Below are 27279 nucleotides of genomic sequence, written 5' to 3' on the forward strand. Positions count from 1 at the left end.
CAACTCCAAATGGCAGGGAGACGCAAAGATGATGGGTCTGTTTACCTCTAAGAGATGAGGAAGTTAACCAGTCTGTCCTTGGCCTCAGGAGAAGGTGAGACAGTGCAATGCTTTCTCTGTACTTAAAAGCATTTTGCAGTTTGTAGTGGATGGGATAATGGGGGCTTATTGGCCTGGCACGAGGTCTAATCCTCACAGCCTAGACAGGAATTTTCTACACTTTTCTGTGTTTTCATTCCTGTGGGAGCTTTAACTATGAGGTTGATGCAGAGCGTTACCTGCGGGACCGAACAATGTTGGATGTTTAAGAAATAAGGAGGACAACCGCACTGTGCCCCAAAATCTAATTACCAAGGTACACTCTGGAAGATAACAAAGCATTTTAAAAGACTGGTGAGATTTATTACTGCAATCCTTAAAATCGGTTAGAATGTCACTCCCCGCAATATGCAAGACAGCATTGTTTTCTTTTTTAGGAAATGCCAAGTATGGGAGAATCCAGGACCATATCATAGTTGGAGACCACAGACTTTTTACCATTACTGAATATTAGTTTTTGAAAATTATTCAGGGGCTTTTACTAAAAATGTGAGAACTTTCAGAACTGTTCCCTAAAGGTTGCTGTTTCAATATTAGCCTCTAGGACAATTTTGAGACTATAGTAGTCTCAAGCCACAAATAGAGAAAGGTGTTACAAAACAGATGTTATTCATTTTAAATTTTAATGAACACTTCTTTTTCTCAGAAAGACAACAGTTAACAAGACCAATATTAATTCAGAGAAGGATCAAGCGTCTGACTTATCTGAATGCAGAATTATAAAATTAAGACTGTTTGTAGATTTGTACTTCCTGTTACTTTGATCAACTTTGCATAGCTATAGAACTAGAGGAACTGGATTGTACAGTAACTATAGATTTTCAGACCTGACGTATATTTCTAACACAATTTCTAAACCTTGATAACTTTGCTGGCTGAGGAATTCTGGGAGTTGAAGTCCATACATCTTAAATTTGTTGGGGTTGAGAAACATCCTTATAATGAATGTGAGTGTGAAGAATTCCTGACTACAATAAAAACCTTTGCCCTTAACCCACAACCATATAATAGAGCCCTCCATGTCAATAACAGTTTGCAAGTTAGTATTCTGTATAAGTTGCATCTATAATTACAGGTTTTCTGTATTGACATTTCAGATTTTCTATGTTGACATTCCAAGAAATTATGTGATATACTTTTATTTTCTTCTGCTCAAGGAAGAAATATGTGATGTTTTGATTGACACAGCTGGTCTATTGCAATGCCACAATAAAGCTATTACACCTGAAAGCAAAACCAAATATTTGAACATTTTCCAAAACAAATACACACCATTTAATATAAAAAAGAACCCAAAGTTTTCTTTTGTAATGTTATATGCTTTATCCCTCACAAATAAAGTATCTCATCATTTTAATTTCCTTAAGACCCAGCTTACAACAAATGCTCAGGTTATCCTGTTAGCACCATGTAGCGTTACAAAAATCTCAGATTATATTGTATTTTTTTTAAAAAAGCAAAATTAAAAAAACATGCTTTCTTTGTGAAGTATTTTGATACAACTGCAACTTAAAAGGAATTTCCAATAGTGTACCTGTCTAATTGTTAAATTTGATGTAACTCAATTCGTATATCAAATTAAATTTCACCCAATTTTGTTAAGATTCATTTGCAACGAGCATGTTTAGAATTATAACTGTCAATAAACAGCAAATGTGGCACCCCACAGAAGTCCTGTTTTCAACATCTGGGTCATCAAAATGTCATAAAATGCTGAGATTGTATCACTATGAAAAAAGGCATCCGATGTGCTTGGTAAGGGGTTTTGTACTATCTATTTTAGATACTTTAACCTTGTAGGAGATCAAAGACTAAAAGCCCAAAATATAATTAACAAGAGGATAAATCACTCTCTGAATCACTATCTTTTGAAGATTCCTCCTCCTCCTCCTCCTCTTCTTCTTCACACACCCCTTTAGGAATCTGATACACTTTCTTAAGGCTTGATCCTGATAGAGAAAATAACATTGTTATACAAATGTATGAAAACAGACTTTTAAAGAATACATTTATAAGCCAGCTTTCAACTTTACCCTGAAATGCAGTGTAATCTGCAAACAGATCCCTGCGTTAGTACTATGCAGGCATGAGTTGGCCCATGTCTCAATTTGAGTTTGGTTGGCCAGACACACAAGTTCATGGAAGAGACCCATGTGATGAAATTACAGGCTGTTCTCGATTTTCAACCTTTGGTTTAGTGATCGCTCAAACTTACAACGGCACTGCAAAAAAAGACTCATGACGTGTTTTCATATTTACGAACTTTACAGCATCCCCACAGTCATGTGATTTGGGTGCTTTGGCAACTGGCATGTGCCTAGGACAAGTGCTGTGTCCCAAGTCACATAACCACCATTTCTAACCTTCCCAGCTGCCTTCTGGCAAGCAAAGTCAACGAGGGAATCCAGACTCACTTAACAACTGCAACAATTCACTTAACAACTGTGGCAAAAAGGTTGTAAAAGGGGGCACCATTCACGTTAACAATTGCCTTGCACAGCAACAGAAAATTTGGGGCTGAATTGTGGTCTTCAGTTGACTACAATTGAGCCCCAAATGCATACTCCATTTCCAAGGTGGTATGTGAATGTGGATACATTTCTTCCCCAGAACATTTTGCAAAAGTGCAGAACCTCTTCCCATCACTTTAAGAGGTGAAGATGCTGCACATAAAACAGTGGACTGCTTACCTACACAGAACGGGCTTCTTTCCTCGTTATCATCCAGATAATCAAAGTCAAAAGATACATGATGGTTCTGTTGACAAATATTTTAAATGCCTCATTATATCACGCAAATGCTTTAGCAAGTCTCTTTTTTATTGTTATTATTTACAACTCACCTTCTGTTTTAACAAGTTGCACCAAGGTTCCTTCTTCACTTTTACAAGGAGAATGGTGGGCCCATCGCCCTTAAGTGCACAAGTTGATTTCTCTTTGAGGATGCTTGTCTGCAGCTCCAAATCGGCCAAATAAAATTTGCCATTTGCCAAAGCACTGCACAAATGTTAAAATATCTCGTTTGTCAAAAAGCAATAAAACCATACTTGGAAAAGATTTTGTCCGTACAAATCAATCTACCTGAAAGTGATCCTCTGTTCAAAAATCCTGCAGTCATAATTACTAATGTTTTGCAATTTTATCTTTACAACAACAACATCTTGCTTGTCAAACCATTTTATCGTTGGATGGAAGCTGAAATGTTAAAACAGTGGGTTAAAGTGGATTTTTAAAATACGAATGCTGCTCACATATGAGGTTAGATACAGTACTCATGAAGTAACTTAGCTTATAAGCAGTGTTTATTATTCTTCCATGAATAATCTAAATAAATCTGTCTATTCCCCCCACCTCCAAATCAGCAAAACACAGCATCCAACTGAAAAGTTGAATATTTATTCAGTGACTTGAGATCTTGGCCATGACCCCAATAGTTGAATTGCTTAATCCTGCCAGCTACATTATGTAATTGCATTTTGCATAAATAGATGCAACTGTTCAACCTTTACATTATAAAACTAAAAACAAATATACTCTGAAAAGAAGACAGTATCATCAAGTAGGTCAAAAACATTTAAGGAAAGAATAATTACATATTGAAATTGGAAGAGTAAAATATTTATTTAAAAGTAGAAAAATAAACATTGATTCCAAAGCTATGTTGCTTTCTTAACCCGCCATATACACACAATGATATGTAAAAACAAGAAACAATGTACAGAATGCATGAAGAAAAAGAAAAGAAAAGAGGGAATCACTTTGGGGGAATTTGCAGGATGTCTCTCTCTCTCTCTCTGTGTGTGTGTGTGTGTGTGTGTGTGTGTGTGTGTGTGTGTGTGTGTGTGTGTATGTGTCTTTGCCAGCTTGCCTTCCGCTCTTCCACAACTTTTTCTGGAAATAATTTTGCTGTGATGCTGCCTCACCCTTTAAAAAAGCATTTTCCAGTTGTCCGACTGGTACACAATTTACACTGGTACACAATTTCCACCACTGCTCAAACAACCCTAACTTTGGACTTCCTCTGAGAAGTTTTAAAACTTCACCAATGGATATTTTCCAGATACCTTTCTAAAAACAGCCCTCTGAACCCCAGGATAGACAAGGAGAGAACAAGGAAAAACATTACTCTCCACCCTGCTCTGTAGAACTAAGGCACATATAAAGGTCGATACCATTTAGGCAAAGTCTGTGGAACGTCTTCCGTGTTCTTATTTTGCACCGTTTCATCTAAATTAAGACATAAAACAAGTTAAATTCATGTGGCATCTATCTTTACCAGATTTCAATGGGTAAACTGAATGCAATGTTCCAACGGCATTTAATTAATTAGAAAGGTTGTTTCAAGGTAAAGATATCTAAAGAACAAAAATAGTCCTCATCTAAACATCTTTCAAATGGCAATCATCAGCACTAATATTGCTGAAGTATGTTCAAGGACAGAAAAGCAAACAGCGTTTCTCAGAAAGTAATTTTCTGACATATTATGCCTTGGCACTAGAGGTTTCCCAAATGCCAAATCGAAGAGAAATGAGCAAAGTTTGCATATTCTTTTTCCTTAGTCTACAATCTTGCCATTAAGGATCAGAATTTTTCACAGCACACAGAATCATAGGATTGGAAGAGACCTTGTGGGGGGGGGGTCTTTTAGTCTAATCCCCCTGCTGAAGCAGGAGACTCTGTATCTTTCCTGTTCTTCAGAACAAAATTTCTTGTACGGATACTACATTCCACACGTTCATTTACTACACTGTACTTACTACAATGATTTTCTAAAGGCACTTGAGAATCAGCATCATCCACAGGATCTTGGCTCTGTCGCTGTACAATGGGTAGGGCTTGTTCGTTTGAGGTCTCCAAGCTGAGAGTTGCGGGATCTGAGATGTTCTGCTCAGCAGGTTCGGCCTTCTCGTTTCTTCCATCCGTGGGGGGATGAACTCTGGAATGGAGAGACAAGATCCATATCTACACCTTACAGGAACAAGTTTCGTGGCCCAAAAGTTGGATCAGCAGAGCTTTCGGTCAAGGGAAAACAGATTTAGCTTCAAACAATATATATTTTAAAGCTCTCGGATCCTTTCGGGTTTTTTTTGCCAAAGCTCAAGGAAGTATCTGTCTTCTACTTTGTTGCTAGCGATAGGAGAAAAACACTGCAACCGTGATGCTCTCAAATGGCCTTGGATTTTGATTAGATAGGCTACAGAAATGGCTAGTATATACTACTATATAAAAGTAGAAAGCCTGAGGTTTTATGTTACTATCTTATTCTATTGCACCAAAAGGAGTTGGAAGCCAATGATTTCCTTTTGCTTTTCCCCTTTACCCCACACATTTTTCTCTTCCCTTTTCCCACCCTGATTTTCATTTTTCTTTGTATTTCTGTATTTTATATTTTGATAAACTAATAAAATATTTGAAGGCAGATGCTCTTCAGGTGGTCTGACTGCTAGAATTTGCTGGCAGGGAAGCAAGTGTCTAGGGAAGGAAGCACACTAAGATGCCCTCTTCTTGAAAACTTTTGCACCAGGTATAGATTTTTCAAGAGGCATCAAGGAGGCAAACCATAGACAGCTACTTCGAAATGCAGTTAGACCGATTTATTTAACAATATCTTTTATTTTTGTAAAGGCGGCAGAAATCTGGGGAGACACTTGTATCTAATAGGACAAAAATATTTTGCTAGGGGAAAAAAACCCCTCAGTTCTCTACCAAATTGGAAAGAAAAGAGCTATATTCTTGGTTCTTTGCCCCCCTCTAGTGGATTGTGAGGTTTAGATTTCTGTGGAAGATGTAGCCAGGCCTGGAGCTTTCTGGCAAGAAAATGGAAAGGTGGAGGTTGCTTCCTAGCCTCCACCCAACGAGCGCCTCTACTCCGAGAAGGGAAGCAGGATGATCCATAGGAGATGATCTCATGACCATTGGCACAAAAGAGCACAATCTCCCTTGACTTGGTCTCACTCAACTTTGTTATGTGTGCTGAAAAGAAGCGTTACTCTCCTCTTTATGAAGTGATTTGAAAAAGTCTTAAGAGCAACACAGGGGAGAAGGCCCTGAGGAGATTTCATAAACTATCTCGAAGCAAAGACCTGAATTGAAAGATTCCCTATGAGCAAATAATTAAAAGTCTTGGAAACAGAAGACCAAAGGATGCTTTCAAGTCTAAAGCTGTCATTTCTAAAGTTCTAAAGCTATCGGTGTTCTTGGCCTATTAATCTCGTATAAAATAAAAATGTCTTTTGGTATTTTTTTTTCCACGTAAGGGCTGTGCTTGTTGTTGTGTTAGGCCAAGGTGTGTGCCACCGAAGGTGGGTGGCAGGTAGGGAACCCATGGCTGTATTTGCAGAGATGGGGGAGTGCTGTATGCTTATCCCTTTGTGTCTGGAATAACCTAATGTCAACCAGGCATCCTAGGGGCCACTTAATTCCTGAAACAGAGACAGATCAACTTCAATGAGAGCTATAAATATCCAACTTAACCTCATTAATTTCCAAACTCCCACAACCACTGGAATATTACAGAGCATGAAACTAAATACTAACGTAATTCTTTAACGAGTATGATTTCAACATGATTCTGAATAGCCACCATCCAGTTTCAGTGTATCCAGCCAGTAAATATATCTTACAATGCAGGCTTATCTTTTTGCTCAAGGGGTATTTCAGCCTCATCAAATAATTTCTCAAGTTCCTGTATATGCTCAGGATTGTCTACTCCCAATCCAGTAGATAGGATTTCAGAGCGAATATTATATTCGTTGATTGAAGTTTTCAGGTCTTGAAGTTTAGTGATTCGAATCTAGAATAACAAACAAGTGACATTTATTTGCGGACTTATCCTTTGCTGCTCCAGATTACTGCGTGACTCTTGCTCCTACTTATGACTGCAATCTCATCCTTTTGTTTTATCCAGTCACTTAGAAGATGGTCATCTACTGAGACTGCATTTTTAATTTTGGATATTTCTAGACCCAGCCAGACCTTACTGTCCTTCACTTGGTTCTAAGATTTAAGTTTCAAGTAGATGTAAAAAAAAATGACAAAAAAAGAGAAAAGCAAGCAAAATCCTATTGAAAATTAGAATTTCAAGCTACTGATCACATCTATTGCCCGGAAGAAACTACCTGTTCAGTCTAATTTCAAAACCTGGGAAAACTTTCAAATCAGGCAGCTGACTTACAATCATTAAGCCGACTGGTTTAAGTTACAGCAGCCCTGCTAAAAGTGACATACGATCAGTCCTTGGACTTATAATTACTGCAGCATCCCCATGCTCAGGTGATCAAAATGCATGTGCTTGGCAACCAGCACATATTTACGACAGTTGCAGTATTCCAGTCACGTGATCGCCATTTGCGACCTTCCCAGCTGGCTTCCGACAATCAAAGTCAACGGGAGAAGCTGGATTTGCTTAACAACCACATGATTCACTTAACAACTGCAGTGATTCCCTTCAATGTGGCAAAAAAAAAAGGTTGTAAAATCAGGCGTGACTCACTCAATGGAAATTCTGGCTCCAATTGTTGTCATAAGTTGAAGACTGTTATCGTTATTATTATTTTCAAAGGAAGGAAATAGGGAACAGTTGAACTCTGCATTACATACCACTGGATCTACCCAAATTGTGTTTCCCAGGATAAGTGCTATTTTTGCTTCATGTGGTTTCCCTCTGATTTTGTCATTAATGTTTCTAGACACCTAACAAAAAACAAAGACAATCTTCAGAGTAGAGACACGTTCTTTTTCAACGACTGTAACATCCTTTTTAATAGCTTACTGAAGTAGTATAGTGTAGCTGTAGGGCAAGCAGTTATACGAACAGGTGCTTATTAAATATGTTAATTAACTCATAAGGATTCAGTGTATCCCAGTCATTGTTCTGCACAATAAAAAAAATTAAAAATAAACCGGGAGGGGGGAGGTGGTGGTAGGGTGGAGAAGCATATTGGTTGTTTCTTGTTTAAAGTCAGGCATTAGGCATTATTTAGCATGTTAGCCCATCAGAACATCTGGAAAAGATATTTTGATTAAGACAAAAGTATTCAGTGTTTGCAAAGACCAAGACCCAAATCAAACGAACTCCAAATTTTGAGAACTTACCTTTGGATTCCATTCTGCTTCATTATCGATGGGTTTAACCCTACAAACTATGAACTCCACAGCCTGAGGAGGCAACATTTGAAACTGTTCCGGTAAACTAAGCAAGTTATAATTTTGAACATAGCCAGTTCTGCCTTCATCTATGTACTTGATGTGAACGTTGTAAAACACCCCGGGGTCTTCTTTTTGTCCAAAGTCTACCACTTGAACCCTTTAAGAGAACGCAGGAAAAGAACAGCAGGAAATTCCAACTGTTAAAACGTGCAAAATTGGCCTTTTGTGTACTTGTACAACCTACCACAGTGTGTAATGCAGGGCAACAAATGAACTGCACATTCAGTTCATATTCCCTAGACTTACAACCTATCTTTGGCCCTTTCAAGAGTCTGCTGCTCAAACAAACCAGCTTGGGGAAGTAACTTTAAGGGTGAGAATTTCCTAAAAGCCCACAAGGAGGTTGGCTATCTACACATGGTCCCTTCCGTTACCCTGGGAGTAATTTTTATTTTAATTCCATTTATATCCCGCCCTTCTCCGAAGACTCAGGGCGGCTTACAAGCTTAGCAGTAGCCTTCATTCTATGTATATGCCTGCTTATTAGGGCTTTCACACACACCCCAAGCGGCATTATTACAAAGTCAGCTTATTGCCCCCAACAATCTGGGTCCTCATTTTACCTACCCCGGAAGGATGGAAGGCTGAGTCAACCTTGAGCCTGGTGGGATGCGAACCTGCACTAATTGCAGGCAGCTGGTGTTACTTAAGGAGGCATTAGCCCACTGCTCCACCAAGTAATGAAGTTAGGCAAGACAAGAGACTCCCTGACAGACCAAGAGTGAGTCTATGGACAGAGTGACATTCAGGGAAACAGCATTGTCTGCTTCTTCTTCTAATTTAGACCATCAATATACCAGTCGTTACACAGAGAGTCCTCCGAGTGTATCGTTCATTTAGTGGTTGTGGAAATTATGGTAGTGCTGGAAAAAAAATTGGAGGTACAGCTGATTGTTGGAAGTTCCAGCCACCGCAGCATCCCTATGATTGGAATCTAGGCGCTCTGCTCGCAGTTATGACACTGCAGGGAGCTGCGGCCACAAGATCGCCTTTTGCAACCTTCCCACAAGCAAAGTCTATGGGGAAGCTGGTAGGGAAATTTGCAAATTGCTCTGGTAAGTTGCTCCTGTTTTCCTTCCGCAGCCTCTACTAGTCCTCCTGCAACTGCATCAGTTCTTCCCTGGCCTCCAGCAGCCTGCAGCACCCCAACACCACCCCTTAGCTGGGGCTCCTCCACCCCTTAATAACCGTCACGTCTTGGAGTTATGATTGCAATTGGGACTGCTGTTGCCACGCGATGTGGTCACGTGGCACTGTGCTTTATGACTGCCCTGCTTAGGGACGAGTACATTAATTGACTTCTACAATAGCCCACGTATCCTACCTATGGAAAGAATTTTCTTCCCGCAGTCCATATATTGCCAGCTTCTCCACTTTGTCAACCGAGGTGCGATTGCTCGTTTCCTGGTAATAACCCTTCATCTCTGTTTCAAGAGCTGCGTAGCAACGGCCCCATTTCCCTACCAGGCGGCCAAAATAGTTTGTGGCATCCACAATAAAAAGAGGCAGTATCTGAAGAGAGAAAATGCGTGTAAAAAAAACCGCAGCACATTTCCCGGACATCAACAAAGGAAGATTTCTACCAGGAGGTTATATTTATTGTAAACATCCATTAAAAATGCATCTGTTTTAACTGCTTTCTCCCCATTCTCTTTTTTTGTTGTTCCAAGGCTTGGGGTTTTTTTGGGCTGGGGGGGGGGAAGGGGAAGAGCTAGCACCGAAGTCTAGGAAGCCGAAGCAATTCTGCAAGATCTTCTAAAATAATGTTAAGACATGGGGCAGTTGGGGTGATTGTTGTGATTCAGGGTCAGCCTGTGGGTTCGGCAGTTGGGTCGGACGACTCAGAGGAGGAGGAGGGGGGGTGTTGAAGAGCTTGCTGAGGGGGTTGGAGAGCTTGATGAGAGCCCTCAGCCAGGCCCCTCTCACCTGGTCACGACGCAGACCCAGCTGTGTGAGCCTGACAGTGTGGACGAAGATGACTCACAGCTGGCCCTGTTCAAGGACGCCCGATGCAGGAGGCAGTCAATCAGGAGTAAACAGAGGAAGGCAATGGGGCTCCTTGGAAGGAGGCAGAGAGAAGCCACGCCCTGAACTGTATTTAAGGGGGAATGCGTGGGAGGGCTGGTTTGCTGAAGGCAACCGCTTGAAAAGCTCCTGTTTCTTGGTTTGTGTCTTGTTCTATTTGTTTTTGTAGCAATAAATTTGGCAGGCATAATTCCAGCCTCTTGCCTTCTTGTAAAAGGGGTTGTCCCTGCCTTTTCTGCAGGGCCGGGAGCAGGCTGGTACAGAACAGTGATATCCAGCTTCAGAGAGAGGCATAGTGTTTGAGGAAAAGCGTTTTCTGTCAGAAAGGGGAACAGGCTTCCCATTCTGATCCACAGGGCGACTGGCCTGGGCCATGGATGTGACAAGAAGTTTCTGCACCCATCTCTGTTTGGTTGTGTGGAAGGAAAACCTCCACGCCTGGTAGCCATTGTTTTCTTCCCTTTTTGCTTCTGCTGGGGGAGGAATAGCAACGTCATGAAATTCAGGTAGTCCTTGACTGACAAGGGCTCGTTTAGTGACTGTTCACACTTACAGTGGCCCTGAAAAAGTGACTTAGGATCGTTTTCCATGCTTATGGCCATTGCGGTACGTCCACGGCCACACGATTTACATTCGGACGCTTGGCAAATGACTCGTATTTATGACGGTTGCAGTGTCCCGGGGTCACACGATCCCCTTTTGCGACCTTGTGACAAGCAAAGTCAAAGGGGAAGCCAGATTCACTTAACTTTTTGGTTTAAGGTTACCTCTGTTTTGTGATTGGCTTGCTGTGACATGAAACCCAAGCGAGTCCAGCTTCCAGAAAGGATAAGTTTATTCTCTTTACACACAATCACACTCAGAGTGGTGTTTCCTCAAGACCATCCGGCCCACCTTTAGAGTTGCAAAGACCTGCTCACCTATTTTAAATATTTAGAAACTGAAGGTGTTTTACGGACTCACTGTTATAATTCCACCTCTTTGCAGAGCTTCGTCAGCCACTTTTGAGGGCACATCAGTTTGAAGGTTAATGCGATGGCGATCTGGACAGCGTTTTTTATTTCTGTACGATCACAAGGAGACAATTAAATCCAGTAACCAAAGAATATTGGGATAGCAATTCCAAAATATTGCACTGTTTGGAGGCACAGAATAACGCAAGCAATTATGAAAAAGCAATATATGTAATCACTGCTTGCATAGAGAACACAGGGGCAGAAATGTCCACAAAACAAAACATTTGCTTTATTGTATTCTAACTTTATTGCTCTGTACACCGCCCTGAGTCCTCCGGGAGAAGGGCGGTATATAAAATAAACAAACAAACAAACAAACAAACAAACAAACAAACAAATAAATTTGCAGACTTGTCTCTGGAGCACAACAGAATGCTACGGTGAATAAAAACCAAAAGGTTCTATGAATCCCAAATGAGAGCCACAGAGCCCTGCATTCCTGAACAATTTTGCTACGACAAATCCATGATTTGGTGCTGTTCTTCTCCATTCCTTAACAAGTTGTTTTTGATAAGAAGCCAAATCTTAATTCTTCCTTCCTGTTAGTTGGGGTGGATCAGATGTTTCACATTATCAAAGGATAATATAACGTGGACAGCAGCCGGAACGATTCTCCCAAACTGCCGCCATTCAACTACTGCCTGTATGTTTTGCTAAGTTATCCTGTTATAGCAGGAGAACATGAGAAACAACTGCTAAAACTAATGGCCTTGGCCCAAAGGTGCTTTTTCCAAAAGGCAGCTGGGACTGTTTTTCCTTGAACTGAAGAAAGCTTCTCTGGCGAGAAGTGAAACGTCTTCAGGGAAAAACAAAGTTCAGTTGCCTTTCGAAAAAGCACCTTTGTGACAACCATGACTTGCATGACCGAGTCTCCATAGACGCAATTGGCCTTGGCATTTCCTTACTTGCATACTCCATAGGCCTTAAGGGAATGACAAAATGGCTGCCTGCTTCTCTTTTCCTCTTTGGCTTCCAACACTCCCCTGGTGAAGTTGTACAAGTCGGGGGGGATGAAGGCTTCTGCCCGTTTCAAATAATGCAACACTCCCACTGCGTGGCAGGCATTTTTCTCCGTCAACAGTAAGATGGATTTGGCTTTGCTCTGTTCTTTTCCTAGTGATGGACTCTTCGCCCGGACGGAAGAAAAAAGGTCGGAAGAACAGAGGAAGAAATCATTACATTGTGAGTTGGAGAGAAAATTCTAGGCATAAATTAAAAATCTTTTTTTTTTGGAATTAATAATAAGTAGAGTTATTGGCAGAGCCAGAGGATCAAGGGCCACTGAAGGGTATTAGAGACAAAGGACCCAGTGAGAGCTTTTCTATTTGAAACTGCAGAACAGTATTTCATGCTGACAAACAATTTATTAGGATTTACTCAGACCTTCTCTACTGGATTCTGGAAGTTAACAGACAGACCATGTAGACGGGCACCAAAGATTCTTGGAGTTGGGGGAAAGCTGAAATGAATGACACGTGTTGCGTCTGTAAATCTTACAGCTGCCATGCAGTCATCCGTTAAAACTGGAAACAAAAACCAGAAGATCCATAATCCAAAAGCTTCTTTTTATGTGCTGTCAAAAACTGGAAAGAACACCCACATTTCTAGATACATCTAGCTCACTTTATAATCAACACAAACCTACAGGATTCTGTAAGTTCAGTTCTAACGTAAGGATTCGTCTCATCTCCTGATTCTTAAATTAAAGGAGTGTTCCTATATATATCCCTTTCAGAGTAATAGTTAGTTACTTGGGAGGAAGCTACAAATAAGGCAAACCACATCCTTTATATGCAGAAAATAACCACCTGGAACAGGTAGACAAGATGGGTTAAGAGAAGCATCGAGAATAAATACTGTTCTTACTAATTCCATCTCTTGTTTTCCATTATACGATTAAATCCTAGCCTAAGGTTTAATAAGACCCTCCTTATAGTTGGTCGCAGTCGAATGTGCACTGATCTTAATCTAAAGCTGGACAATGCTTTATAACTTAGTCAATTAAACCATAAGTAGGGAGCATTAAAGTCAACTGGATTTCGAGAAACAGCCTAGAGAAGATACTTACCCAATACAAGATGGGTGCCAGGGCTGATTGTTTTGTTCCACTGCTCAACAATATAATCAGAATGAAATCCAACTCCTGGGTTTATTTTCAAGCAAAAGAGGGAAATGCTCTCTACTGCCTGAGGATACAATCACGTCAAATAATATGCAGCGTAAGAGAATTTTCATTAAAAGCTGGTCGACAGAAAATAAGTCATATAATGTGATCCATTTATTTGCGTCAGAGGAGGATGTGCGAATCTGTTCATTATTGCGCACTTATCTATTACAACTCCCTGAAGAAACCATGCTTAACATCCTTTCTTAACTTTGCTTAAACACAGGTTCTAAAACAGGGGCATCCAACCGTGGCAATTTTCAAGGAAGGAGATACCTTGTGTACCATGTCTCTTTCTTCTATGGAACTTGTAAAAATCAGAGTCTTTTGAGCATCTGTAGGGGTGAAATCTAATGTCTGAAGTAAAGTAGAGATCCGATCACACTCAAGGCAGAGCTGCACAACCTGAAATTATATGTTATTCAAACTTGTTAGAATGCAAATCATTCATTTTAAAAAACCCTCCCGCTCATTCATCGGAACCTTGACACCTAACTCCACCGCGATTATTTTCCTAGGCAGAAATCCACAATCGTTTTTTATACACGGCCAAGGACTAAAAGATAGAAATTGCCAATGGTTCAGCTGACACTCAATTTGATCCTTTGTTCTGAGGGGACAATACAGGGAGTCCTTGACTTATGACTGCAATCGAGCCCAACATAATTTTAAAGTGACGTTTGCCCCATTGTGCGATTTTCTTGCCACAGTTGTTAAGTGAATCACTGCAGTTAAGTTAGGAACATGGCTGTTAAATAAATCTGGCCTCCTCGACTTTGCTTGTCAGAAGGATGCAAAAGAAGATCACATGACCCCAAGACACTGCAACCATCATAAATGTGAACCAGTTGGCAAGCATCTGAATTCTGACCACATGATCTTTGGGATGCTGCAACAGTCATAAGTGTGAAAAATGGTCATAAATCACTTTTTCCAGTGCTGCTATAACTTAGAACGGTCACTAAATGAACTATTGTAAGTTGAGGATTACCTGTACTGAATTTTAAAGATGCCATAACACTTTTTTCCCCACAGAAGAATCTTTTCCCACCTGGACACTCTTATATGCCATGAGCTGAGCAGCACAGAAATTTGATGATTGTTATTGTTTAATATATTTATGCTTTTACCTACTAGAGCCATCTCAACAGCTGCCTTTGGTGCATTTGCTAAGTTAAAACCCACTATTATATAGACAAGATATATAAAAACAATGTTTACCTGTTGCACTTTCCCGTATATGGCAGCTTCTTCCATGGAGGTAATTACAATATATGGATCGTTCATAAATTCTTTTGTTAAAATCTCTAGGTTTTTGTCCCAGTGGTTTCCAACAGCAACAATCTGCTGCGGTGAAAACTCCTTTTCTTCAACACTCAGGATAGATTTGTAGTATTGCAAAATAGTAAGTATCTATAAAAAGGGATTAAACCTTCCTTGTTACCTTCTGCATTTCCAACAGAGGATGGCTCTATAGAACAAACATGTCAAACACAAGGCCCGGGGGCCAGATCTGGCCCGCGAAGTGGTTTCATGCGGCCCGCGAAGCCATCCTGGAAACAGTGAGGGAACGACGGCCCCCACTGCCTTGGCCCTGGCCCAGAGACCCTCCTTCTGCCAGAGACCCTCAGATCTGTCCCACTCCTGCCCAGGCCCCCATAGGCACCCTTGATGCGAAAGATGTAGAGCTGGCCACGCCCACCCAGTAGGCCATACGCACTCTAGCCACGCCCACCCAGTAGGCCACGCCCACCCAGACCATACTCACCTGGCCCCGAGGGCAACCACAATGCTGATGCGGCCCTCAGTGAAATTGAGTTTGACACCCCTGCTATAGAAGATTACGATGGGGCAAGAAGGCAACATCTTACTACCTGCTCCTTTGAAATGAATTATGATTTTGGTTGACGTATTGCTAGATCCACTTTTTTCCCCTGTTTTTCTTTCCGTTCCGTTGCATCAAAGTCAAGCTCTCTGCCCCAGTGAAATGTTTTATATAGGGAGTAACATAAAAGCACAGCTGATTTTTTTTGGGGGGGGGGCAGAGGGGGGAAGAAATCTTTTCTGCCACTTAGTCCTTCATCAGAGGCCAAAAGGGGTTTTATTTATACAGGGACAAACATAATTTTTTTAAAAAAATTGTTTTTAACTTTTGTATCTTGGTTTTTAATTACCCTGTAAAAACACCCTGAGTCCTTCGGGAAAGGGCGGTATATAAATGTAATAAAATAAAAATAAATAAATAAATAAAAGGTGCTTCCAAGGCCAAACTCACCTGCTCCTTGGCTTCAGAGAACAACACATCAACCTCATCCAACACCAGATGACACAACCTAAGGAAGGCTAAAGTGTGATGCTCGAGCAGCCGCAAGAAGCTCGGTGGGGTCGTTACGACGACTTCACCTGTAAAATGAAAAGGAACGCATCGCTTCGACCAGCTCATCGGATTCAAAAGTGAAAATAAATAAAACATTATTCACTTAGTGGCTCAAATACACCCGACACTAACTGGTGTCTTCGAAGGATACCGTAGCCTGGAGAAAGCTGGGAAACCTGAGGTAATTTGTTATGCTTTATGGCTTATAGTTACGCTTCTTACAAACCTCGTTACGCGAAACGAAGAAAGCTTTCCTTTGTTTCGTCTATCAGTACAGGTAAGCCTCAACTCACGGCCACAAAATTTATGACTAAACAAGACACTTTTCGAAGTGAGTTTTGCCCCATTTTACGACCTCTCTTTGCCCGAGCTGTTAAGCGAATCACTGCAGTTTTTAAGTTAGTAACAATTTTAAAGTGAATCTGGCTTCCCCATTGACTTTGCTTGTCAGGAGGTCACAAAAGGGGAATCCCACGATGCTGGGGCCCCGCAACTGTCATAAATATGAACCAGTTGCCAAGCGTCCGAGTTCTACCGTGTGACCAGGGGGACACTGCAGTGGTTGTTAAGTGTGAAAAACAGTCACAAGTCACCTTATTTGGTGGCGCTGTAACTTTGAACGGTCACTAAATGAGCTACTTGTAAGTCGAGGACTGCTTGTGGTTACGGTTAAACATTTTAAGAGACAATGACGTTAATTCTAAAATTCTGTTCCTCCTCCTTAGGATTGCCTTTATATTTTTGTTATGACTTTCATTTGCTCATTCCTTCACGTGGGCAATACAATTAATCAAGTTTTGCTTACATCCGCTTGAAATTCTTACATTCTTGATTTTTTCCTTATTCATTCCCAGGAAAAGCAACATCGGATAGAGAGGCCGGGAGCAACGGGTGTACTTTTTCAGGAGCTCAAACACCAGTTCTGCTTTCTTCTGGCCAGGGCATATGATTAATGCTATTGGCTACATGCACAAAACATTATACAGAGATGAATCAGAAATATGTAGATCATACTTCTTAAAAAAGTAAGTTGACTATGCATTACAAAGAATACAACTTACTCAAGACACCCAAACATTTTACAATGTACCCGTGTTTTTTTATTTATTGCTATCTTTAGATCACTGCCCTCTTTCCAAAATCAATTTTCCTTCCTTGCAAAGAATTTCATTAAAAAACCCCCCACATAATTCAAAAATGCAACAAGAGAACTATGAACAATAATAACCTAACCTATAGCCTACTTTAAGCACTTGCCACCAGTTAAGGCAATTGTGAAGCATTAACTGAATATTCCACTTACACCGTGTCTAGCTGATAACGATATGTAGCAATTTCTTGATTGCAAAAATGTAATGATTGGCAGAAGATATGAAAGTGGATTACTTTCAGAAGAGATAATAAGTGAATCATATCCACGTGCTATTGCAGGCCAGGAATAAGACTGTACATGATTAGGTCCTTGAAATTGATTTCTTAAAAGCTCCTTTCAGAAAAGAAACACAAAATATTTGGTTAAATATTGCTTACAAGAAATAGACTAGAACAGAATACTTTATATGACCAAGTGTGACTAGGCACACAAGAAATTTGTCTCCGGTGCAGCAGCTCTCAATGTACATACTAAATATACTTAAGACACAGTACAATACTATGAAAATTAGGTGTTCAGTAGAGCAGAGGTCCCCAACCTTTTGGGCACCAGGGACCGGTTCCTGGGACAGGTTTTTCGGTGGGCCGAAGGGTGCGTGGTTTTGTGTGCTGCCTGCATCTCGTGGATGGGGCTTTGCTTGTTTGTGCGGCCCGGTTGCTGGCCCATGGGCTGGGGACCCCTGCAGTAGAGTGATAGTCTGAGGGGAAAAAAACACCTGTCCCTGTATCATGGTCTGCAATGCCCTATTAGCAGGGATCTCCAATCTCTGGGCTGCGAGGGGTTTGCAACTGGGCCACGGAAAAGGCTGGCGAGTGCAAGCATGTGTGCACGTGCCATTTGTGTGAGCAGCAGGCATGCATGCACACTGTTTGTACAAATGGAGCTGTTCGTGTGCTTACCAACCTCCCCCCCCCCGCCACCAGGTCTGCAAAGCCAGAAATGTTGGGGAACTCTGCCCTATAGTGCTATCCTGAGGGGAGGAGTTGTAACAATTTATGTCCAGGATGTGATGGGTCTGTAGATATTTTCTCACCCCTCTTTCTGGTCATGAAATACATAGGTGCTCAATGGAGGGCAGGCTGGTTGCAATTTTTTTTTTGCTATCTTAACTATCCGGGGGAGACTGTACCTGTCCTGCTTGGCTGCTGTACCAAACCAGACAGTATAGGTGACAGACTCAATAATTTCCTCTGTAGAACTGTATAAACAGCTCCATGAGCAAGTCTGAACTTCCTAGGTTGACGCAGGAAGAAAATTCTTTGTTGTGCCCTTTTAATGGTGGTTCTAAGTTAGGTGTCCATCTCAAATCCTGGGAGATTATAGAACCCCAAAACTTGAAGACTACTACTACTATTGAAGGAATCAAGATTAAGCTGTCATTAAATAATGTCCCTTCCCCCCATTTCCGGGCTACCGCCGCCAAAATGGAAAGAATTTATGTAAACAAGCCTAAGACCGCTCTGGCAGTCCCAGAAGCATCCGTTATTAACGTTTGTTAATTACTAATACCACTGTGCTGAACACTGCAAAAAATAACCAAAAATGGTTATTAGAATGCTTTTGTTCAGAACAACGTAGTCACTGCTGTTTAAGGAAGTTGATCAAGGCATGACCAAAGACATCACCGTGTGCTTTTCTGCAATATGGTAAATTATATCGTATAAAAGATTGTAAATGCTACCTTTTTTAAAGCTGGAAACAGTGGTGCAGTTTCAAGAGATGGACATGGTTCGATTTTATTACTCAGCACAACAGGAAGACATGTAGTGATATTCAGCTTAAGCTCCTAAGAATAAACCAGTGAAAGACAAAAAGACCGTGTCACAACTTTTTTTTTAGTGTTCAACCTGACACAAGTGTTTTCTACTTTTTTAGTTTATTTTTCTTTACCAAATAATCAAAAACACCCAAGAAATGAAGGCAAATATATACGTGTCCCAGGATAATTGGATCCTGCAACATCCAAGAAACCTCTAAGAACGTGCAAATCTGAAGCTTCCAGGTTCTGATGCCTTCATGAAAACATTTCTCATTTCAGCAAAATGTTCACCCAAATTAAAACATTAAAAGTTAATCTACTTGGTTCTTGAACTACCTCTGTTTCTTGTCCGGTGGCCATTTTCAGAGAATCAGGGTTTAAAAACTGCAGAAGCCTGAAAACACACAAGTTGACTTTTTAAGCATTCGTTAAAAAGTTCATTCATTCAGCCTTTGTTTTTCCTCTAAGCCTCAGAAAGTGTTGAAGGTCAAATACCGTATACAACTTCCTGCTGTTTTGAGCTGAAGGAATAACTTTTGCTGGTTCATTCGGTTAGCAAATTCAGCCCCAAGACTCAGCAATCCAAATTTCAAATTAGAATGTTTCCTTTAAACTGATGATGTTATAAACAAGGACTTATTCACCTATTAAAAACACAACATCCAGTCCCCTGATAATGTAACTTTTTGTTTTGTTTACCCCATTTAATTCCTAATATTAAAAAAGTTTTATTCCATCATGGTAGGAACTGAACTGCTCATTAGCAACTATGGTATGTATCTACAATGTTTTAAGTAAATGGATCAACTCTACGGTTTTGAGGATTAACCCCTGGGAAACAACAACATGTGATGTCACCTGGGATTTCCTCAAACTCGATTTTTCTCTGGTGGACTGCAAGCTTCCTTTTTGTTTTACTGGTGTGGTCAAACTCCACACACATCTGCCCTGCTCAGAGGTCCCTGAAGACACAGATAAACCTCCAAGTGGCCTCAATGACTCTCTTAAAAGAATGCAAATGATTAGCTGTCTGCTGGTAAGCTTTCCATCCTCTTCCTGGATAAAGGTTCACTGCCTCACTTTGATTTTGGAAAGGCTCAAGAAGCAATTAAATGCCTTTTGCTTGCTTTCTGGGCCTCTCCAAGTACTAATTCAGAGAAAAGGGCTGCCTTTTTCCAAGTATAGTGGAGTATACAAGATAATTGCTTTTCTGAAATTCAGGGAGCTCAAATATTTTGAAGCACAGCATATCATCATAGTCAAGATAGTGCTGTTGTGGGAAAATTAAGGATTACTGGCAATCACACATTTCAGCTCAATATTAAGGCCAGCTGAAATTAGAGGCTCCTAGTTTATAACAAGAAGTCACCTTTATTTTTGAAGAGATGCAGTACCATCTCTGAAACAACACAGAATTAGACCTATTTCAATTAAGAACTGTAAATACACCTGCCCATTCTTTATACAAAGTATATTAATTACTTGGGCATTATAAATATTGGTTCTCATGATGAGAAAAAGCTTACTTCAGACATGTCAAACACAAGGCCCGGGGGCCGGATCCGGCCCACGAAATGGTTTCATGTGGCCCGTGAAGCCATCCTGGAAACAGTGAGGGAATGGCCCCCACTGCCTTGGCCCTGGCCCAGAGACCCTCCTTCTGCCAGAGACCCTCAGATCTGTCCCACTCCTGCCTAGGCCCCCATAGGCACCCTTGATGCGAACAATGTAGAGCTGGCCATACCCACCCAGTAGGCCACGCCCACCCTGGCCATACCCACCCGGCCCCCTGCGGGCAACCGCAATGCTGATGTGGCCCTCAATGAAATTGAGTTTGACACCCCTGGCTTACTTCATCCCAAGGTTGTTCTCGTAGAGATCATTTTCCACTTCCTGGATCTTGGTGCTTGTCTTAGGTAAGCTGCTAAAATGAAACACAACTGTTTGAGAAAATCTTAGCAACATCTGTAAACATAACAGCTGGGAAATTGCACACATGAATCAGGAATCTTTCTAAACTCTGAGATCTTTATTCTCCCTGAAAAACAGCATGGGGGGTGGGGGGGGAGAGGGAATGCAGAGGTGCCTTCTATTCACAGGTTTTTTTAAAAAATCCCAGCTAATTATGAAAAAAGGGGTGGCTCAGTGGGCTAGGACGCTGAGCTTGTCGATCAGAAGGTCGGCAGTTTGGCAGGTCAAATCCTGAATGCCGCGTAACAGAGTGAGCGCCTGTTACTCGTCCCAGCTTCTGCCAACCTAGCAGTTCGAAAGCATGTAAAAATGCAAGTAGAAAAATAGGGACCACTACGGTGGGAAGGTAACAGCGTTCTGTGCGCCTTTGGCATCTAGTCATGCCGGCCACATGACCACGGAGACGTCCTCGGACAAGCGCTGGCTCTTCGGCTTTGAAATGGAGATGAGCACTGGCCCCTAGAGTTGGAAATGACTTGCATGCATGTGCGGGGGAACCTTTACCTTTTAATTATGAAAAATGCAATTAGAATAGACCTGGGTATTTTACGGCCATTGGGCCACTTCTGGCCCTTTGCCTGTCCCTGGTGACAGTAGCAGATCGGCTTGGCCACTACCACCTTGGTTAAATCTATGGTCTTGTGGGTGAGTGTGCGTTAATGCAGCCAGGAGCTTTTGTTTCAGCCCTGCACAATAGTCCCAGGTCCTCATGTGGCCCCTTGAGCAAATTAATTGCCCACCCTTGAACTGAAATATAAGCAAGATACATAAGAAGAAAACTATTAAGCTGAACTTGATCAATATTTTGTTGAAGAAATCCATGGATAATATTAAGATTTTAAAACATCCCTCAGTCTTATTAGAAGAACATAAATAAGTCAATTTAAATTTAAACATTACTTTTGCTCTCTAATGCCAGTCAACGATTTCCCATGGTTTTTGTTTAATAAAATAGTATCTTACCAGTAACGAAACAGAAATGAAATATAAAAATTTAAAATATACCTGACTGTTTGCATGTCTGTTGGTACAGAAAAAGTTATTCCTTGCTTCAAAGGGGAAACAGGCACCACTACATCCTAAGCAGGCAAACAAAGGTAAATCACATTTTTATTCAAGACTCTATGAAAGGGGTCACGTCTATGTTTGTAATTGAATGGATCTCACTATGTTGCCAGAATAAAAAGCAAGATAGTTGATATCAATTTCTTAAAACAGCTAAATAGCATAAACAGCTGATATGTGCTATCAGCTCCTGTATAATCTGTACACGATTATTTAGAAGTCAACCATTCAAAAAAATTAATGGGGTTTCTCCAAGTTTTTCTTTTCAAGTTACAATCCATATCAACAGTACAATAAACTGAATAAGATAAGCTGGATGTTTTAACAGTTCAGCAATGCTTAAAATGTGAAAACCAAGAAGAAAAAAAGGATGTATTTAGTACTTACAGACTGTTTTGTGTTATGTAAGTTAGTTTCTGGCAAATGCTTAAACCCTGCTTTCTCAGAATCATCACAAATTACAGCAGCACCTAAAAAAACCCAGGTACAAGTGTCTTTTTACTAAAAACGCTTAAAATATATCCTCTGAAGACCATGTCCTGGAAATATTTTAATAAAAAGTAAAATTAAAATAAAGTAAAATTTTCATTTTTATGAACACCTGTCTCACTGAGTGTCTCAGGGTGGGCTACTGCAGGTAAAAACAATGCAAAATATAGGATAGTGCACAGCACGCTCTAAAACTCCATTTTGGGTTTAGTACTAAACACTGGTTTCACTGAGCATTCAAGGAACCAAACTATGCACCTTAGTTTCCCCCCCGTCTTTTTGATTGGTTCATGGGAGATGCCCTAGCGCAGGCCTACAAACACAGGGCCTACCTACTCCAAATAGCCATCATGTATCTTTGTGTCTTGCTATTATTATTTTTTTAAAACAAATCTGCAGCCAAACATTGCTGCAGCTAGGAAGAATCAGCCGCCTTCACTCAGGTTTTGCAGCTTCTTCAGCCCTGAAAGGCACGTTGCTAGTGCCTCCGACAGCTCCAGGTCTCATTGCCCTGCTAGTTTCATCTCTGCTACTGCACTGCTAATCAACATTGGAATAGCATGTTAAGACATTCCTGGCAGTTGGGCCAACCTGTGCCTGGCAGACGGTGTTTCAGAAGAAGCTTCCTCTCAGCTGCTATCACTACTGACCTATGACTTGAGTAACTGATTTCTCATACTCACGCATCTCCGAAACCTTAGACTCTCGCAGTAACGTTGGCCACAGCAGCATTACAGGACTCTTCTCCTCTGAAAGGGATTCCGACGCGCTTCTCTGGTTTGCTTTGCCCAGTTCGTAGCAAGCAAAGTTCTTGGCCACAAGCTCATCATTCACACACACCTGTGACAAAAACAATGTCTGGCAATGTGAGGATTAATGAGGGGGAGAAATTAAAACATGTGAAATTTTTCATGCTTACATATTAGAAATTACTAATGTGACACACTTATGTCAACGAGGCATTTCTAGTGTTTAAGCAGTTTTGCCAGAATAGAAATGTCACATTAAGAGCAGCATAAAAGGGCACTGCAATATTTATCCAAACAATCTTAAATGTGCTCTGGTTGTTTTAACAGCTACAGCATACATCACTGCTAACAACAGAGGATCTTTGCTAGGGTATGTAGAACTTTGAAACAGAGTTTGAGACCTCAATTCACAGAGCAACGATTAAGTAATATAATTCTAATCTAATACTGCAGCACAAACTACAAGCGCTGCATGAAGACTGCATTGTTTTCGATTCTGCTGGCCAGGTTTAACATGGCCAGCAAGCCAATAGCCAAATTAAAAGATTGTATGTAATTTGCAAACATTACCTTTTCACCACTTATTGTGACATAAAGATAGACAGCAAGATTATCCTCTTCAACAGCACATAATTTGGCCTCCACTTGAGTGGCTGCTATGAATAAAATGAGGCATATTAGATTACCATAGCAGTAAGGCTTTTTTTTTTTTAACAGATCAGTTCTTTATACCGGACGTTGACCAGTGCAAGCAGTTCTCAACTTACAATCAACCATTTTGTTAACGACCATCTGAAGTTATGATGACATTGAAACAAGTGTCTTAGGACTGGTCCTTGAAGTTATGACTGTCACAGCGTCACCAGGTCACTGATTGCGATTGGGACACTTGGCAACCAGCATCTATACAACTTACAACCACAACTGAGCCCCAAATTTCTGTGGTTAAGCAAGACATTTGTTAAATATTACCCCATTTTACGACCTTTCTTGACACAGGTGTTAAATGAATCACTTTGGGCGTCAAGTTAGTAGCTTGGTTGTTAAGTGGATCTGGCTTCCACATTGACTTTTTATTTTTTATTTTTAATCCCATTTATATCCCGCCCTTCTCCGAAGACTCAGGGTGGCTTACAAGCTTAGCAGTAGCCTTCATTCTATGTATATGCCTGCTTATTAGGGCTTTCACACACACCCCAAGCGGCATTATTACAAAGTCAGCTTAATTACCCCCAACAATCTGGGTCCTCATTTTACCTACCTGGGAAGGATGGAAGGCTGAGTCAACCTTGAGCCTGGTGGGACTCGAACCTGCACTAATTGCAGGCAGCTGGTGTTACTTAAGGAGGCATTAGCCCACTGCTCCACCAAGGCTTGACAGAACGTCGCAAAAGGGGATCCTGTGACCTTGGGACACGGCGACCGTCATAAATATAAACCAGTTGCCCAGCATCTGAATTTTGATCACATGACCATGGGGATGCTGCAAAAGTCGTGACCGTGAAAAACGGTCGTAAGTTACATTTTCCAGTGCTGTTGCAACTTTGAATGGGTCACTAAACAAACTGTTGTAAGTCAAGGACCTCCTGCATTTGTATGGTTGTAGTAGGTCATGGGGACTGGGGAGGAGAAGCTTATAAGATAGTTGTGTCCAAAATCCACATTTGCTCACTTAGACTTAAAAGAAAAGAGGAATGGGTTTTGCTAAGATGAATTCTGCACAACTCTCAATTTATAAATATAAGTCTCCTAAGTCCATTATTCCCCCGCCCGTTTTATAAAAATAGATTTGCCATGTAACTGAAATTATACAAGAGGTTATTCTAGTTTTTCTTTACCATCCAGGAGGTTTTGGAAGTACTGGACAGCTGCAATGTCCCATTTGCTAGCAGGCCTAGAAAGAAACACATGGGGCTTTTTATGCATTATACTGCAGCAAAATAAACAGAAAATACAGGAAAAATCTGGCAAACAGCATTTGTACAAGCAGGTATAAAACAGGAAAGTTCTATTGACTAGTAAAGTTATTTTTACTGATTAATTTTTATCCCACCTTTATTATTTTTTATAAATAGTTCAAGGCAGCAAAGAAGCCTCATACTCTTCCTCTTATTTTCCCCACAACCCACCCTGTGAGGAGAGTTTGGCCGACAGAGAAGCTTTGAGTGGCTCAAAGTCACACAGCAGTTATGCAGAAGAGTCTCTATTTCTTAGAATATTTAATGTAGTTTCTCAGTAGCCATACTTACACAATCTCTGCATTGTCATTGTAGTAGTTGACACGTAGTGTTAGTGGTTTGACACAGTACAAGCTAAGCTTTTTTGCTCTATAAGGCAGTCTCATAAATGATTTTAAGACCACACAGATCCTGAAAGAAAACAGGTTTCACAACAGATTACTGCCAATAATTTTCAGATTTAGTGTTCAAACTGCAGATTATAACTTCTCTTTATAAAAAAGTGCTGCTTCTTTATAGAGAAAACCAGATACAGTAACCTAAAAATGAGCACAATCTGATGTTCTTCAAGAACTTTCTGACAAATCTATTTCTGTTCTTCTTTCTTAAATTTAAAAACTAGCCAACCCTAATTTTATAAAAAAAAATTCCTAGGCTGAGCATGAATCCAAAAATGTCCCACTATGTCTACATTAACTTATCAGCTGGATCACACCAACAGAACAGGGCCATGTCCATATCATTGGGCAGACAGGCAACATTATGACTAAAATGTTTCAGTTCTTGGTTCAATCCTTTGCTGGGTGATTTTACAGATTATAAACACATACTTTTCAGTCTTTACAGGAACAGTTTTGGCATAGTCCACAAGGAAACATTCCGCAATGTAATAATCCGTACATGATATGATTGAATTAACAACAGCTCTGCACCAAGATTTCAGTTCCTCAAAGTAAACAGCACAAACCTAAGAAAGACATATAAATGTTTAATGTTATATAATCTATGTTGTTGTTTTTATAACAATTGGCAGAGTATGTGTGTGATAAAATACAGGTCAGGCAGGAACCAGAGATTTCTATATATTTTTATTCAGGTATTCTTCCAGACATTTAAATTGCTTATTTAAATCCGCTTCCTCCTAAGTATTTCCCCCGCAAATGCAGTGTACTTTTTGGATCCATCAAACTTTGATCCATTGGTTCCAGCAGAAAAGGGATCTACTGACTTGTCACAGGACCCTGACATTATGGCTTGAGAGAACAGAACTGGCCCCAAGTCACTCGGCTGGCTTTCATTCCAAATCCAATTATTTCAATATTATCTAGCATGTGGATTTTGCAGAAGAAATGCGTATTTCCATGTTTTCTGCTCAAGATTAAAAGAAAGTAATGTATTTTCCACTGTCATGACAAAAATATTACATCCTAATATTAACAAGTATAACATTCTAATATTCTCTGTTCCTCACCATCAAAAAAAGCTTTCTTAGCCCTTACCTTACCATCCCACTAAGCCATTGCTATGATCAAGAATTCCACAATTATTTGTTCAATATTTACTATCACAAGTGCACTGCATATAAGTATTTTTGGAAGGATTGTTATCTTTAAACACATAAACAAAAGGAAGGAAGGAAGGAAGGAAGGAAGGAAGGAAGGAAGGAAGGAAGGAGCAAGCTTCATTTTTCTTCTAGATATATCCAAACAAATCAGATTGAGAAAAATCACCTGTCCTTCTTCTAGTGCACAGGGCTTGGCATCCACACATCGATAATGTTTGTTATAGAATTCATTCATTTCAGTCTGAAGTGTTTTATATTCCATTTCATTGTCTATAAATTTTCTGCCTCCTATTATGCAGACCCAAAAGCAATCTGGATTTTCAATCTAATAAGTATGATAAAACCCATATTAAAATATGTTCACATAGCTTTACTATACTAAAAGCTTTTATATACTAAAAGTTAATCACAATACCTTCAGTATTAAGACTTCAATCATTTTTAATTCCAATGATTTTTTTTCATCTAAGGAGAATTGCAAGCTTTATCTGCACCTCTGAAAATGCAACAGATCATCAATCAAACTGCTTTTGCCAAAATGAAAATATTCCTGAAGTAATTTTGAAGCTGAAATGAGGATATAATTTTAGAAAATGCATACCTAAAATTTCAATACAACTTGAGAAAGTTACTAGAGAAGAGATATCAGAATGTCAACAGTTCTGCTGGTCCTCCAAGTCTAT

General features: G+C 40.4%; 1 protein-coding gene across 1 annotated transcript; it reads right to left on the bottom strand.

Annotated features, from left to right (window-relative positions):
* Positions 1-737: 737 nt before the first annotated feature.
* On the bottom strand, positions 738-27035 carry TDRD12 (tudor domain containing 12; the record flags this gene model as incomplete). The annotated part of the gene is made up of 31 exons (XM_083370910.1): positions 738-2048; positions 2790-2856; positions 2942-3095; positions 3180-3293; positions 4271-4325; positions 4856-5034; positions 6722-6891; positions 7698-7790; positions 8193-8403; positions 9631-9818; positions 11295-11394; positions 12253-12473; positions 12731-12870; positions 13416-13533; positions 13788-13916; positions 14733-14924; positions 15787-15914; positions 16694-16850; positions 17192-17374; positions 18723-18827; positions 19137-19194; positions 20653-20724; positions 21777-21850; positions 22224-22306; positions 22976-23165; positions 23645-23730; positions 24913-24968; positions 25324-25443; positions 25863-25999; positions 26763-26921; positions 27012-27035. 31 exons carry the CDS (start codon positions 27033-27035, stop codon positions 1930-1932), a joined length of 3882 nt encoding a protein of 1293 aa, XP_083227036.1. The 3' UTR covers positions 738-1929.
* Positions 27036-27279: the final 244 nt, after the last annotated feature.

The sequence above is a fragment of the Vipera ursinii genome (genome assembly GCF_947247035.1).
Source record: "Vipera ursinii genome assembly, chromosome: 10".
In the NCBI taxonomy this organism is placed as follows: Eukaryota; Metazoa; Chordata; class Lepidosauria; order Squamata; family Viperidae; genus Vipera; species Vipera ursinii.